The sequence below is a fragment of the Chiloscyllium plagiosum genome, unplaced genomic scaffold, assembly GCF_037043375.1.
Source record: "Chiloscyllium plagiosum isolate Xiang-an unplaced genomic scaffold, Cpla_swu_hap1 HiC_scaffold_3, whole genome shotgun sequence".
Classification (NCBI taxonomy): domain Eukaryota; kingdom Metazoa; phylum Chordata; class Chondrichthyes; order Orectolobiformes; family Hemiscylliidae; genus Chiloscyllium; species Chiloscyllium plagiosum.
Window position 1 is genome coordinate 158,571,029 of NW_028270141.1, and position 14,268 is coordinate 158,585,296.

Sequence of the window (14,268 nt, forward strand, 5' to 3'; positions counted from 1 at the left end):
GAGGGTTTTAATACAGACCCTGATATTGGAGAGGGGTTTAATACAGTCCCTGATATTGGTGAGGGATTTAATACACTCCCAGATATTGGATATGGGTTTAATACAGACCCTGATATTGGAGAGGGGTTTATTACAGACCCTGATATTGGAGAGGGTTTTAATACAGACCCTGATATTGGAGAGGGGTTTAATACAGTCCCTGATATTGGTGAGGGATTTAATACACTCCCAGATATTGTAGAGGGGTTTAATACAGTCCCTGATATTGGAGAGGGGTTTAATACAATCCCTGATATTGGAGAGGGGTTTAATACAGTCCCTGATATTGGAGATGGGTTTAATACAGTACCTGATATTGGTGTGGGTTTTAATACAGTCCCTGATATTGGAGATGGGTTTAATACAGTCCCTGATATTGGAGAGGGGTTTAATACTGTCCCTGATATTGGAGAGGAGTTTAATACAGTCCCTGATATCGGAGAAGGGTTTAATACAGACCCTGATATTGGAGATGGGTTTAATACAGTCCCTGATATTGGTGTGGGTTTTAATACCGTCCCTGATATTGGAGATGGGTTTAATACAGTCCCTGATATTGGAGAGGGTTTTAATACAGACCCTGATATTGGAGAGGGGTTTAATACAGTCCCTGATATTGGTGAGAGATTTAATACACTCCCAGATATTGGAGATGGGTTTAATACAGACCCTGATATTGGAGAGGGGTTTATTACAGACCCTGATATTGGAGAGGGGTTTAATACAGACCCTGATATTGGAGAGTGTTTTAATACAGTCTCTGATATTGGAGAGGGGTTTAATAAAATCCCTGCTATTGGAGAGGGGTTTAATACAGTCCCTGATGTTGGAGAGGGTTTTAATACAATCCCTGATATTGGAGAGGAGTTTAATACAGTCCCTGATATTGGAGAGGGGTTTAATACAGTCCCTGATATCGGAGAAGGGTTTAATACAGACCCTGATATTGGAGATGGGTTTAATACAGTCCCTGATATTGGTGTGGGTTTTAATACAGTCCCTGATATTGGAGATGGGTTTAATACAGTCCCTGATATTGGAGAGGGTTTTAATACAGACCCTGATATTGGAGAGGGGTTTAATACAGTCCCTGATATTGGTGAGGGATTTAATACACTCCCAGATATTGGAGATGGGTTTAATACAGACCCTGATATTGGAGAGGGGTTTATTACAGACCCTGATATTGGAGAGGGGTTTAATACAGACCCTGATATTGGAGAGTGTTTTAATACAGTCCCTGATATTGGAGAGGGGTTTAATAAAATCCCTGCTATTGGAGAGGGGTTTAATACAGTCCCTGATGTTGGAGAGGGTTTTAATACAATCCCTGATATTGGAGAGTGTTTTAATACAGTCCCTGATATTGGAGAGGGGTTTAACACAGTCCCTGATATTGGAGAGGGTTTTAATACAGACCCTGATATTGGAGAGGGTTTTAATACAGACCCTGATATTGGAGAGGGGTTTAATACACTCCCAGATATTGGAGATGGGTTTAATACAGTCCCTGATATTGGAGAGGGTTTTAATACAGACCCTGATATTGGAGAGGGGTTTAATACAGTCCCTGATATTGGTGAGGGATTTAATACACTCCCAGATATTGGAGAGGGGTTCAATACAGTCCCTGATATTGGAGAGGGGTTTAATACAATCCCTGATATTGGAGAGGGGTTTAATGCAGTCCCTGATATTGGAGATGGGTTTAATACAGTACCTGATATTGGTGTGGGTTTTAACACAGTCCCTGATATTGGAGAGGGGTTTAATACAGTCCCTGATATTGGAGAGGGGTTTAATACTGTCCCTGATATTGGAGAGGAGTTTAATACAGTCCCTGATATCGGAGAAGGGTTTAATACAGACCCTGATATTGGAGATGGGTTTAATACAGTCCCTGATATTGGTGTGGGTTTTAATACAGTCCCTGATATTGGAGATGGGTTTAATACAGTCCCTGATATTGGAGAGGGTTTTAATACAGACCCTGATATTGGAGAGGGGTTTAATACAGTCCCTGATATTGGTGAGGGATTTAATACACTCCCAGATATTGGAGATGGGTTTAATACAGACCCTAATATTGGAGAGGGGTTTATTACAGACCCTGATATTGGAGAGGGGTTTAATACAGACCCTGATATTGGAGAGTGTTTTAATACAGTCCCTGATATTGGAGAGGGGTTTAATAAAATCCCTGCTATTGGAGAGGGGTTTAATACAGTCCCTGATGTTGGAGAGGGTTTTAACACAATCCCTGATATTGGAGAGGGGTTTAATACAGTCCCTGATATTGGAGAGGGGTTTAATACAGTCCCTGATATCGGAGAAGGGTTTAATACAGACCCTGATATTGGAGATGGGTTTAATACAGTCCCTGATATTGGTGTGGGTTTTAATACAGTCCCTGATATTGGAGATGGGTTTAATACAGTCCCTGATATTGGAGAGGGTTTTAATACAGACCCTGATATTGGAGAGGGGTTTAATACAGTCCCTGATATTGGTGAGGGATTTAATACACTCCCAGATATTGGAGATGGGTTTAATACAGACCCTGATATTGGAGAGGGGTTTATTACAGACCCTGATATTGGAGAGGGGTTTAATACAGACCCTGATATTGGAGAGTGTTTTAATACAGTCCCTGATATTGGAGAGGGGTTTAATAAAATCCCTGCTATTGGAGAGGGGTTTAATACAGTCCCTGATGTTGGAGAGGGTTTTAATACAATCCCTGATATTGGATAGGGGTTTAATACAATCCCTGATATTGGAGAGGGGTTTAATACAGTCCCTGATATTGGTGAGTATTTTAATACAATCCCTTATATTGGAGAGTGGTTTAATAAAGTCCCTGATATTGGAGAGGGGTTTAGTCCAGCCCCTGATATTGGAATAGGGTTTAACGCAGACCCTGATATTGGAGAGGGGTTTAATACAGACCGTGAGGTTAGAGAGGGTTTTAGTACAGACCCTGATATTGGAGAGGAGCTTAATACAATCCCTGATATTGGAGAGTGGTCTAATACAAGCCCTGATATTGGAGAGTGGTTTAATACAGTCCCTGGTATTGGAGAGTTGTTTAAGACAGTCCTTGATATTGGAGAGCGGTTTAATACAGACCCTGATATTGGAGAGGGTTTTAATACAATCCCTGATATTGGAGAGGGGTTTAATACAGTCCCTGATATTGGAGAGGGGTTTAATACAGTCCCTGATATCGGAGAAGGGTTTAATACAGACCCTGATATTGGAGATGGGTTTAATACAGTCCCTGATATTGGTGTGGGTTTTAATACAGTCCCTGATATTGGAGATGGGTTTAATACAGTCCCTGATATTGGAGAGGGTTTTAATACAGACCCTGATATTGGAGAGGGGTTTAATACAGTCCCTGATATTGGTGAGGGATTTAATACACTCCCAGATATTGGAGATGGGTTTAATACAGACCCTGATATTGGAGAGGGGTTTATTACAGACCCTGATATTGGAGAGTGGTTTAATACAGTCCCTGATATTGGAGAGGGTTTTAATACAATCCCTGATATTGGATAGGGGTTTCATACAATCCCTGATATTGGAGAGGGGTTTAATACAGTCCCTGATATTGGTGAGTATTTTAATACAATCCCTTATATTGGAGAGTGGTTTAATAAAGTCCCTGATATTGGAGAGGGGTTTAGTCCAGCCCCTGATATTGGAATAGGGTTTAACGCAGACCCTGATATTGGAGAGGGGTTTAATACAGACCGTGAGGTTAGAGAGGGTTTTAGTACAGACCCTGATATTGGAGAGGAGCTTAATACAATCCCTGATATTGGAGAGTGGTCTAATACAAGCCCTGATATTGGAGAGTGGTTTAATACAGTCCCTGGTATTGGAGAGTTGTTTAAGACAGTCCTTGATATTGGAGAGCGGTTTAATACAGACACTGATATTGGAGAGGGGTTTAATACTGTCCCTGATATAGCAGAGGGGTTTAATACAGACCCTGATATTGGAGAGGGGATTAATAATGACCCTGATATTGGAGAGGGGATTAATAATGACCCTGATATTGGAGAGGGGTTTAATACAGACCGTGATGTTAGAGAGGGTTTTAGTACAGACGCTGATATAGGAGAGTGGTTTAATAAAGTCCCTGATATTGGAGAGGGGTTTAGTCCAGTCCCTGATATTGGAATAGGGTTTAACGCAGACCCTGATATTGGAGAGGGGTTTAATACAATCTCTGATATTGGAGAGGGGTTTAAGACAGACCCTGATATTGGAGAGGGGTTTAATAAAATCCCTGATTTTGGAGAGGGTTTTAATCTAGTCTCTCATATTGGAGAGGGGTACAATTTCTGATATTGGTGTGGGTTTTAATACAATCCCTGCTATTGGAGAGGGGTTTAATACAATCCCTGCTATTGGAGAGGGGTTTACTACAGTCCCTGATTTTGGAGAGGGGTTTCATACAGACCCTGATATTGGAGAGGGCTATAATACAGACCGTGATGTTAGAGAGGGTTTTAGTACAGACGCTGATATAGGAGAGTGGTTTAATAAAGTCCCTGATATTGGAGAGGGGTTTAGTCCAGTCCCTGATATTGGAATAGGGTTTAACGCAGACCCTGATATTGGAGAGGGGTTTAATACAGACCTTGAGGTTAGAGAGGGATTTCGTACAGACCCTGATATTGGAGAGGAGCTTAAAACAATCCCTGATATTGGAGAGGGGTCTAATACAATCCCTGATATTGGAGAGTTATTTAAGACAGTCCTTGATATTGGAGAGGGGTTTAATACTGGCCCTGGTATAGGAGAGGGGTTTAATACAGACCCTGATATTGGAGAGGGGTTTAATACAATCCCTGATATTGGAGAGGGGTTCAATACAGTCCCTGATATTGGTGAGGGTTTTAATACTATCCCTGATATTGGAGATGGGTTTAATACAATCCCTGATATTGGAGAGGGGTTTAATACAATCCCTGATATTGGAGAGGGTTTTAATACTGTCCCTGATATTGGAGATGGGTTTAATACAGTCCCTGATATTGGAGAGGGTTTTAATACAATCACTGATATTGGAGATGGGTTTAATACAGTCCCTGATATTGGAGAGGGTTTTAGTACAGTCTCTGATATTGGAGAGGGGTTTAATACAGTCCCTGATATTGGAGAGGGGTTTAATACAGTCCCTGTAATTGGAGAGAGGTTTAATACAGTCCCCGATATTGGAGAGGGTTTTAATACAATCCCTGATATTGAAGAGGGGTTCAATACAGTCCCTGATATTGGAGAGGGGTTTAATACAGACCCAGATATTGGAGAGGGGTTTAATACAGACACTGATATTGGAGAGGGGTTTAATACAGACCCTGTAATTGGAGAGGGGTTAAATACAGTCCCCGATATTGGAGAGGGGTTTAATACAGTCCCTGATATTGGAGAGGGTTTTAATACAATCCCTGATATTGGAGATGGGTTTAATACAGACCCTGATATTGGAGAGGGGTTTATTACAGACCCTGATATTGGAGAGGGGTTTAATATAGTCCCTGATATTGGAGATGGGTTTAATACAGACCCTGATATTGGAGAGGGGTTTAATACAGTCCCTGATATTGGAGAGGGGTCTAATACAATCCCTGATATTGGAGAGTTATTTAAGACAGTCCTTGATATTGGAGAGGGGTTTAATACTGGCCCTGGTATAGGAGAGGGGTTTAATACAGACCCTGATATTGGAGAGGGGTTTAATACAATCCCTGATATTGGAGAGGGGTTCAATACAGTCCCTGATATTGGTGAGGGTTTTAATACTATCCTTGATATTGGAGATGGGTTTAATACAGTCCCTGATATTGGAGAGGGGTTTAATACAATCCCTGATATTGGACAGGGATTTAATACAGTCCCTGATATTGGAGATGAGTTTAATACAATCCCTGATATTGGAGAGGGGTTTAGTACAGTCCCTGATATTGGAGAGGGGTTTAATACTATCCCTGATATTGGAGAGGAGTTTAATACAGTCCCTGATATTGGAGAGAGGTTTAATACAGTCCCTGATATTGGAGAGGGTTTTAATACAATCCCTGATATTAGAGATGGGTTTAATACAGTCCCTGATATTGGAGAGGGTTTTAATACTGTCCCTGATATTGGAGATGGGTTTAATACAGTCCCTGATATTGGAGAGGGTTTTAATACAATCCCTGATATTGGAGATGGGTTTAATACAGTCCCTGATATTGGAGAGGGTTTTAGTACAGTCCCTGATATTGGAGAGGGGTTTAATACAGTCCCTGTAATTGGAGAGGGGTTTAATACAGTCCCCGATATTGGAGTGGGTTTTAATACAATCCCTGATATTGAAGAGGGGTTCAATACAGTCCCTGATATTGGAGAGGGGTTTAATACAGTCCCTGATATTGGAGAGGTGTTTAATACAGACACTGATATTGGAGAGGGGTTTATTACAGACCCTGATATTGGAGAGGGGTTTAATATAGTCCCTGATATTGGAGATGGGTTTAATACAGACCCTGATATTGGAGAGGGGTTTAATACAGTCCCTGTAATTGGAGAGGGGTTAAGTACAGTCCCCGATATTGGAGAGGGGTTTAATACAGTCCCTGATATTGGAGAGGGTTTTAATACAATCCCTGATATTGGAGATGGGTTTAATACAGACCCTGATAATGGAGAGGGGTTTATTACAGACCCTGATATTGGAGAAGAGTTTAATATAGTCCCTGATATTGGAGATGGGTTTAATACAGACCCTGATATTGGAGATGGGTTTAATACACTCCCAGATATTGGAGAGTGGTTTAATACCGTCCCTGATATTGGAGAGGGTTTTAATACAATCCCTGATATTGGAGATGGATTTAATACAGACTCTGATATTGGAGAGGGGTTTATTACAGACCCTGATATTGCAGAGGGGTTTAATATAGTCCCTGATATTGGAGATGGGTTTAATACAGACCCTGATATTGGAGAGGGGTTTTAATACAGTCCCTGATATTGGTGAGGGTTTTAATACAGTCCCTGATATTGGAGAGGGGTTTAATAAAACCCCTGCTATTGGAGAGGGGTTTAATACAGTCCCTGATGTTGGAGAGTGATTTCATACAGACCCTTATATTGGAGAGGGGAATAATACAGACTGTGATTTTAGAGAGGGTTTTAGTACAGACGCTGATATTGGAGTGGTTTTTAATACAATCCCTGGTATTGGAGAGGGGTTTAATACAGACCCTGATATTGGAGAGGGGTTTTCTTACAATCCCTTATATTGGAGACGAGTTTAATGCAATCCCTGGTATTGGAGAGGGGTTTAATACAGACCCTGATATTGGAGAGGGGTTTTCTTACAATCCCTTATATTGGAGACGAGTTTAATGCAATCCCTGGTATTGGAGAGGGGTTTAATACAGACCCTGATATTGGAGAGGGGTTTAATACAATCCCTGATATTGGAGAGGGGTTCAATACAGTCCCTGATATTGGTGAGGGTTTTAATACTATCCCTGATATTGGAGATGGGTTTAATACAGTCCCTGATATTGGAGAGGGGTTTAATACAATCCCTGATATTGGAGAGGGATTTAATACAGTCCCTGATATTGGAGATGGGTTTAATACAATCCCTGATATTGGAGAGGGATTTAATACAGTCCCTGATATTGGAGATGGGTTTAATACAATCCCTGATATTGGAGAGGGTTTTAGTACAGTCCCTGATATTGGAGAGGGGTTTAATACTATCCCTGATATTGGAGATGGGTTTAATACAGTCCCTGATATTGGAGAGAGGTTTAATACAATCCCTGATATTAGAGATGGGTTTAATACAGTCCCCGATATTGGAGAGGGGTTTAATACAGACCCTGATATTGGAGAGGGGTTTAATACAATCCCTGATATTGGAGAGGGGTTCAATACAGTCCCTGATATTGGTGAGGGTTTTAATACTATCCCTGATATTGGAGATGGGTTTAATACAGTCCCTGATATTGGAGAGGGGTTTAATACTATCCCTGATATTGGAGATGGGTTTAATACAGTCCCTGATATTGGAGAGAGGTTTAATACAATCCCTGATATTGGAGATGGGTTTAATACAGTCCCTGATATTGGAGAGGGTTTTAATACTGTCCCTGATATTGGAGATGGGTTTAATACAGTCCCTGATATTGGAGAGGGTTTAATACCGTCCCTGATATTGGAGAGGGGTTTAATACAATCCCTGATATTGGAGATGGGTTTAATACAGTCCCTGATATTGGAGAGGGTTTTAATACTGTCCCTGATATTGGAGATGGGTTTAATACAGTCCCTGATATTGGAGAGGGTTTTAATACAATCCCTGATATTGGAGATGGGTTTAATACAGTCCCTGATATTGGAGATGGGTTTAATACAGTCCCTGATATTGGAGAGGGTTTTAATACTGTCCCTGATATTGGAGATGGGTTTAATACAGTCCCTGATATTGGAGAGGGTTTTAATACAATCCCTGATATTGGAGATGGGTTTAATACAGTCCCTGATATTGGAGAGGGTTTTAATACAATCCCTGATATTGGAGAGGGTTTTAATACAATCCTGATATTGAAGAGGGGTTTAATACAGTCCCCGATATTGGAGATGGGTTTAATACAGACCCTGATATTGGAGATGGGTTTAATACAGTCCCTGATATTGGAGAGGGTTTTAATACAATCCCTGATATTGGAGAGGGGTTTAATACAGTCCCCGATATTGGAGAGGGTTTTAATACAATCCCTGATATTGAAGAGGGGTTTAATACAATCCCTGATATTGGAGAGGTGTTTAATACAGACCCTGATATTGGAGAGGGGTTTAATACAGACCCTGATATTGGTGAGGGTTTTAATACTATCCCTGATATTGGAGAGGGTTTTAATACAATCCCTGATATTGGAGAGGGGTTTAATACAGACCCTGATATTGGTGAGGGTTTTAATACTATCCCTGATATTGGAGAGGGTTTTAATACAATCCCTGATATTGGAGAGGGGTTTAATACAGACACTGATATTGGTGAGGGTTTTAATACTATCCCTGATATTGGAGAGGGTTTTAATACAATCCCTGATATTGGAGAGGGGTTTAATACAGACACTGGTATTGGAGAGGGATTTATTACAGACCCTGATATTGGAGAGGGGTTTAATATAGTCCCTGATATTGGAGATGGGTTTAATACAGACCCTGATATTGGTGAGGGTTTTAATACAGTCCCTGATATTGGAGAGGGGTTTAATAAAACCCCTGCTATTGGAGAGGGGTTTAATACAGTCCCTGATGTTGGAGAGTGATTTCATACAGACCCTGATATTGGAGAGGGGAATAATACAGACTGTGATTTTAGAGAGGGTTTTAGTACAGACACTGATATTGGAGTGGTTTTTAATACAATCCCTGGTATTGGAGAGGGGTTTAATACAGACCCAGATATTGGAGAGGGGTTTTCTTACAATCCCTTATATTGGAGACGAGTTTAATACAATCCCTGGTATTGGAGAGGGGTTTAATACAGACCCTGATATTGGAGAGGGGTTTAATACAATCCCTGATATTGGAGAGGGGTTTAATAAAGTCCCTGATGTTGGAGAGGGGTTTAGTCCAGTCCCTGATATTGGAATAGGGTTTAACGCAGACCCTGATATTGGAGAGGGGTTTAATACAGACCCTGATATTGGAATAGGGTTTAACGCAGACCCTGATATTGGTGAGGTGTTTAATACAGACCGTGAGGTTAGAGAGGGTTTTAGTACAGACCCTGATATTGGAGAGGAGCTTCATACAATCCCTGATAATGGAGAGTGGTCTAATACAAGCCCTGATATTGGAGAGTGGTTTAATACAGTCCCTGGTATTGGAGAGTTGTTTAAGACAGTCCTTGATATTGGAGAGTGGTTTAATACAGACCCTGATATTGGAGAGGGGTTTAATACTGTCCCTGATATAGCAGAGGGGTTTAATACAGACCCTGATATTGGAGAGGGGTTTAATAATGACCCTGATATTGGAGAGAGGTTTAATAATGACCCTGTTATAGGAGAGGGGTTTTATACAGACCCTGAAATTTGAGAGGGTTTTAATACAATCCCTGACATTGGAGAGTGGTTTAATACAATTCCTGACATTGGAGAGTGGTTTAATACAGACCCCGATATTGTAGAGGGATTTAATACAGTCCCTGATATTGTAGAGGGGTTTAATAAAATCCCTGATATTGGAGAGGGGTTTAATAAAATCCCTGATATTGGAGAGGGGTTTAATACAATCCCTGATATTGGAGAGGGGTTTAATACAGTCCCTGATATTGGAGAGGGGTTTAATACAATCCCTGATATTGGAGAGGGGTTTAATACAGACCCTGATATTGGAGAGAGGTTTAATACAGACCCTGATATTGGAGACAGGTTTAATACAGTCCCTGATATTGGAGAGGGGTTTAATACAGACTCTGATATTGGAGAGGGGTATAATACAGACTGTGATATTGGAGAGGGGTATAATACAATCCCTGATGTTGGAGAGGGGTTTAATACAGTCCCTGATATTGAGCAGGGGTGTTATTGAGTATAAGCTTTTGACCAGCGCTTGTTGTGTCATGACTTGGGAGATTGACTGCCTTTTTCTGATCTTTGAACTACTAGGTGAAGTGGAGCCCTGCACAGTTAATCGCCAATTCTTTTTTGTTTGGAGATTTTATGGAAATGTATGTCCCAAGCAACAACAGAATCTACAGACAGATTACAAATATGAACAAACTGGAAAATGTCCTGGCGAATTTCCATTTCAGGCACAGTTCCACAAATATGAAAGTAAGAGACCGCACTCCCACGGGACCATCATTACCTAAAGCCCAGAACCCTCACAGCATCTCCTCCACTGAGAGACTGTCAGTCACACAACGACAGTGTTGGTGGTGAGCATGTTACTCCTGAGAAACACCTCCAGCTCAGTTTACCACAAAGACACCACCTTCTCATGCTTTCCTCTTACTCTGAGACACGATGACCCTCAGGTGAAACCACCACCAGGCATCTGGTAATAGAGTTCTTTGTGGGAGTGACCAAGTTAATAGATGAAGGAAAGGCTGTTTATGTCATATACGTGGACTTTAGTAAGGCGTTTGATAAGGTTCCCCATGGTAAACTAATAGAGAAAGTGAAGTCACATGGTGTGCAGGGTGTTCTAGCGAGGTGGATAAAGAACTGGTTGATCAACAGGAGACAGAGAGTAGTAGTTGAAGGGAGTTTCTTCAAATGGAGAAAGGTGACCAGTGTGGTCCACAGGGGTCCTTTTTGGGGCCACTGTTGTTTGTGATATACAGAAATGATCTGGAAGAGTTAAAAATCACACAACACCAGGTCATAGTCCAACAGGTTTAACTGGAAGCACAAGCTTTCGGAGCGACGCTCCTTCATCAGGTGGTTGTGACACAACCACCTGATGAAGGAGCAATGCTCCGAAAGCTAGTGCCTTCCAATTAAACCTGTTGGACTATAACCTGGTGTTGTGTGATTTTTAACTTTGTATACCCCAGTCCAACACTGGATCTGGAAGGGGACACTGTTGGTATGATCAGCAAGTTTGCAGATGACATGAAGATTGGTGGAGTAGCAGAAAGCATAAGTGACTGTCAGTGGATACAGGAGGATATAGATAGACTGGAGAGTTGGGTGGACAAGTGGCAGATGGAGTTCAATCCAGACAAATGTGAGGTGATGCACTTAGGCAAGACTAATTCTAGAGCGAATTATACTGGAAAAGGAAGAGCCTTTGGAAAAGTTGATGGGCAGAGAGATCTGGGAGTGCAGGTCCATTGTACCCTGAAGGTTGCTGCACAGGTGGATAGAGTGGTCAAGAAGGCATAGAGTACGCTTGCCTTCATTGGACAGGGTATTGAGTATAAAAGCTGGCAAGTCATGTGAAAGTTGTACAAGACATTGGTTCGGCTGCATTTAGAATACTGCGTACAGTTCTGGTCGCCACGTTACCAAAAGGATGTGGATACTTTGGAGAGGGTGCAGAGAAGGTTTACGAGGATGTTGCCTGGTATGGAAAGTGCGAGGTTGAGTAGGTTAGGATTGTTTTCGTTAGAAAAAAGGAGATTGAGGGGGGTCCTGATTGAGGTTTACAAAATCATGAAGGGTATAGACAGGGTGGATAGAGACAAGCTTTTTCCCAGGGTCAAGAGAGGTCAAGCTTTCAAGGTGAGAGGTGCGAAGTTTAAGGGGGATACACGCGGCAAGTACTTTACACAGAGGATGGTGGATGTCTGGGACGCGTTGCCAGCAGAGGTGGTAGAGGCAGGCACGGTAGATTTATTTAAGATGCTTCCGGACAGATGCTTGAGTAGGTGGGGAGCAGAGGGATACAGATGCTTAGGAATTGGGCGAGAGGTTTAGACAGTAGATTTGGATTGGCTCAGGCTTGGAGGGCCGAAGGGTCTGTTCCCGGGCTGTAAATTTTCTTTGTTCTTTGTTCTTCTATCTCTCCATCTAATGGGCAGCACAGTGGCTCAGTGGTTAGCACTGCTGCCTCACAGTACCAGGGACGCGGGTTCGATTCCCACCTTGGGTGACTGTCTGCGTGGAGTTTGCACATTCTCCCCGTGTCTGCGTGGGTTTTCTCCGGGTGCTCCGGTTTCCTCCCACAACCCAAATTATGTGCAGGTTCGGGTGAATTGGCCACGCTAAATTGCCCAAAGTGATAAGTGTATTAGTCAGGGATAAATATAGGGGAGCAAAATGGGTCAGGGTGGGTTGCTCTTCAGAGGGACTTGTTGGGCCAAATGGTGTGTTTCCACATTGAAGTGACAGTGATGGAGTCTGTGACAGTGATGGGGTCAGTGTCAGTGATGGAGACAGTGACAGTGATGGGGACAGTGACAGTGATGGGATCAGTGACAGTGGTGGAGACAGTGACAGTGATGGGGACAGTGACAGTGATGCGGACAGTGACACTGTTGGGCACAGAGACAGAGATGGGGTCAGTGACAGTGATGGAGACAGTGACAGTGATGGGGTCAATTTTTGGGTCAGTGACGTTATTATGGTCAGTGACAGTGATGGGGACAGTGACAGTGATTGGGACAGAAACAGTGATGGAGACAGTGACAGTGACAGTGACAGTGATGGGGACAGGGACAGTGATGGAGACAGTGACAGTGATGGGTACAGTGACAGTGATGGGTACAGTGACAGTGATGGAGGCAGAGACAGTGATGGGGACAGAGACAGTGATGGGGCCAGAGACAGTGATGGGGATAGTGATAGGGTCAGAGACAGTGATGGGAACAGTGACAGTGATGGAGGCAGAGACAGTGATGGGGACAGAGACAGTGATGGGGACCGTGACAGTCATGGAGACAGTGACAGTGATGGGGACAGTGACAGTGATGGAGACAGCGACAGTGATGGGGACAAAGACAGTGATGGGGACAGAGACAGTGATGGGGACAGAGACAATGATGGGGACAGAGACAGTGATGGGAACAGTGACAATGAGGGTGACAGAGACAGTGATGGGGACAGAGACAATGATGGGGACAGTGACAGTGGTGGGGACAGTGACAGTGATGGGGTCAGTGTCAGTGATGGAGACAGTGACAGTGATGGGGACAGTGACAGTGATGGGATCAGTGACAGTGGTGGAGACAGAGACAGTGATGGGGACAGAGACAATGATGGGGACAGTGACAGTGATGGGGACAGTGACAGTGATGGGGTCAGAGTCAGTGGTGGAGACAGAGACAGTGATGGGGACAGTGACAGTGATGGGGACAGTGACAGTGATGGAGACAGCGACAGTGATGGGGACAAAGACAGTGATGGGGACAGAGACAGTGATGGGGACAGAGACAATGATGGGGACAGAGACAGTGATGGGAACAGTGACAATGAGGGTGACAGAGACAGTGATGGGGACAGAGACAGTGATGGGGACAGAGACAATGATGGGGACAGTGACAGTGATGGGGACAGTGACAGTGATGGGGTCAGTGTCAGCGATGGAGACAGTGACAGTGATGGGGACAGTGACAGTGATGGGATCAGTGACAGTGGTGGAGACAGAGACAGTGATGGGGACAGAGACAATGATGGGGACAGTGACAGTGATGGGGACAGTGACAGTGATGGGGACAGTGACAGTGATGGGATCAGTGACAGTGGTGGA

General features: G+C 43.0%; 1 protein-coding gene across 1 annotated transcript in view; it reads left to right on the forward strand.

The window, feature by feature from the left end:
* The window catches only part of LOC122540190 (dynein axonemal heavy chain 6-like), a 1,075,999-nt gene that overhangs the window by 422,937 nt on the left and 638,794 nt on the right, over positions 1–14,268 (forward strand). Inside the window, exon 46 of the mRNA XM_087984706.1 lies at positions 10,740–10,907. Coding sequence (XP_087840832.1) covers positions 10,740–10,907 — 168 coding nt within the window. The remainder of the gene's footprint in view (positions 1–10,739; positions 10,908–14,268) is intronic.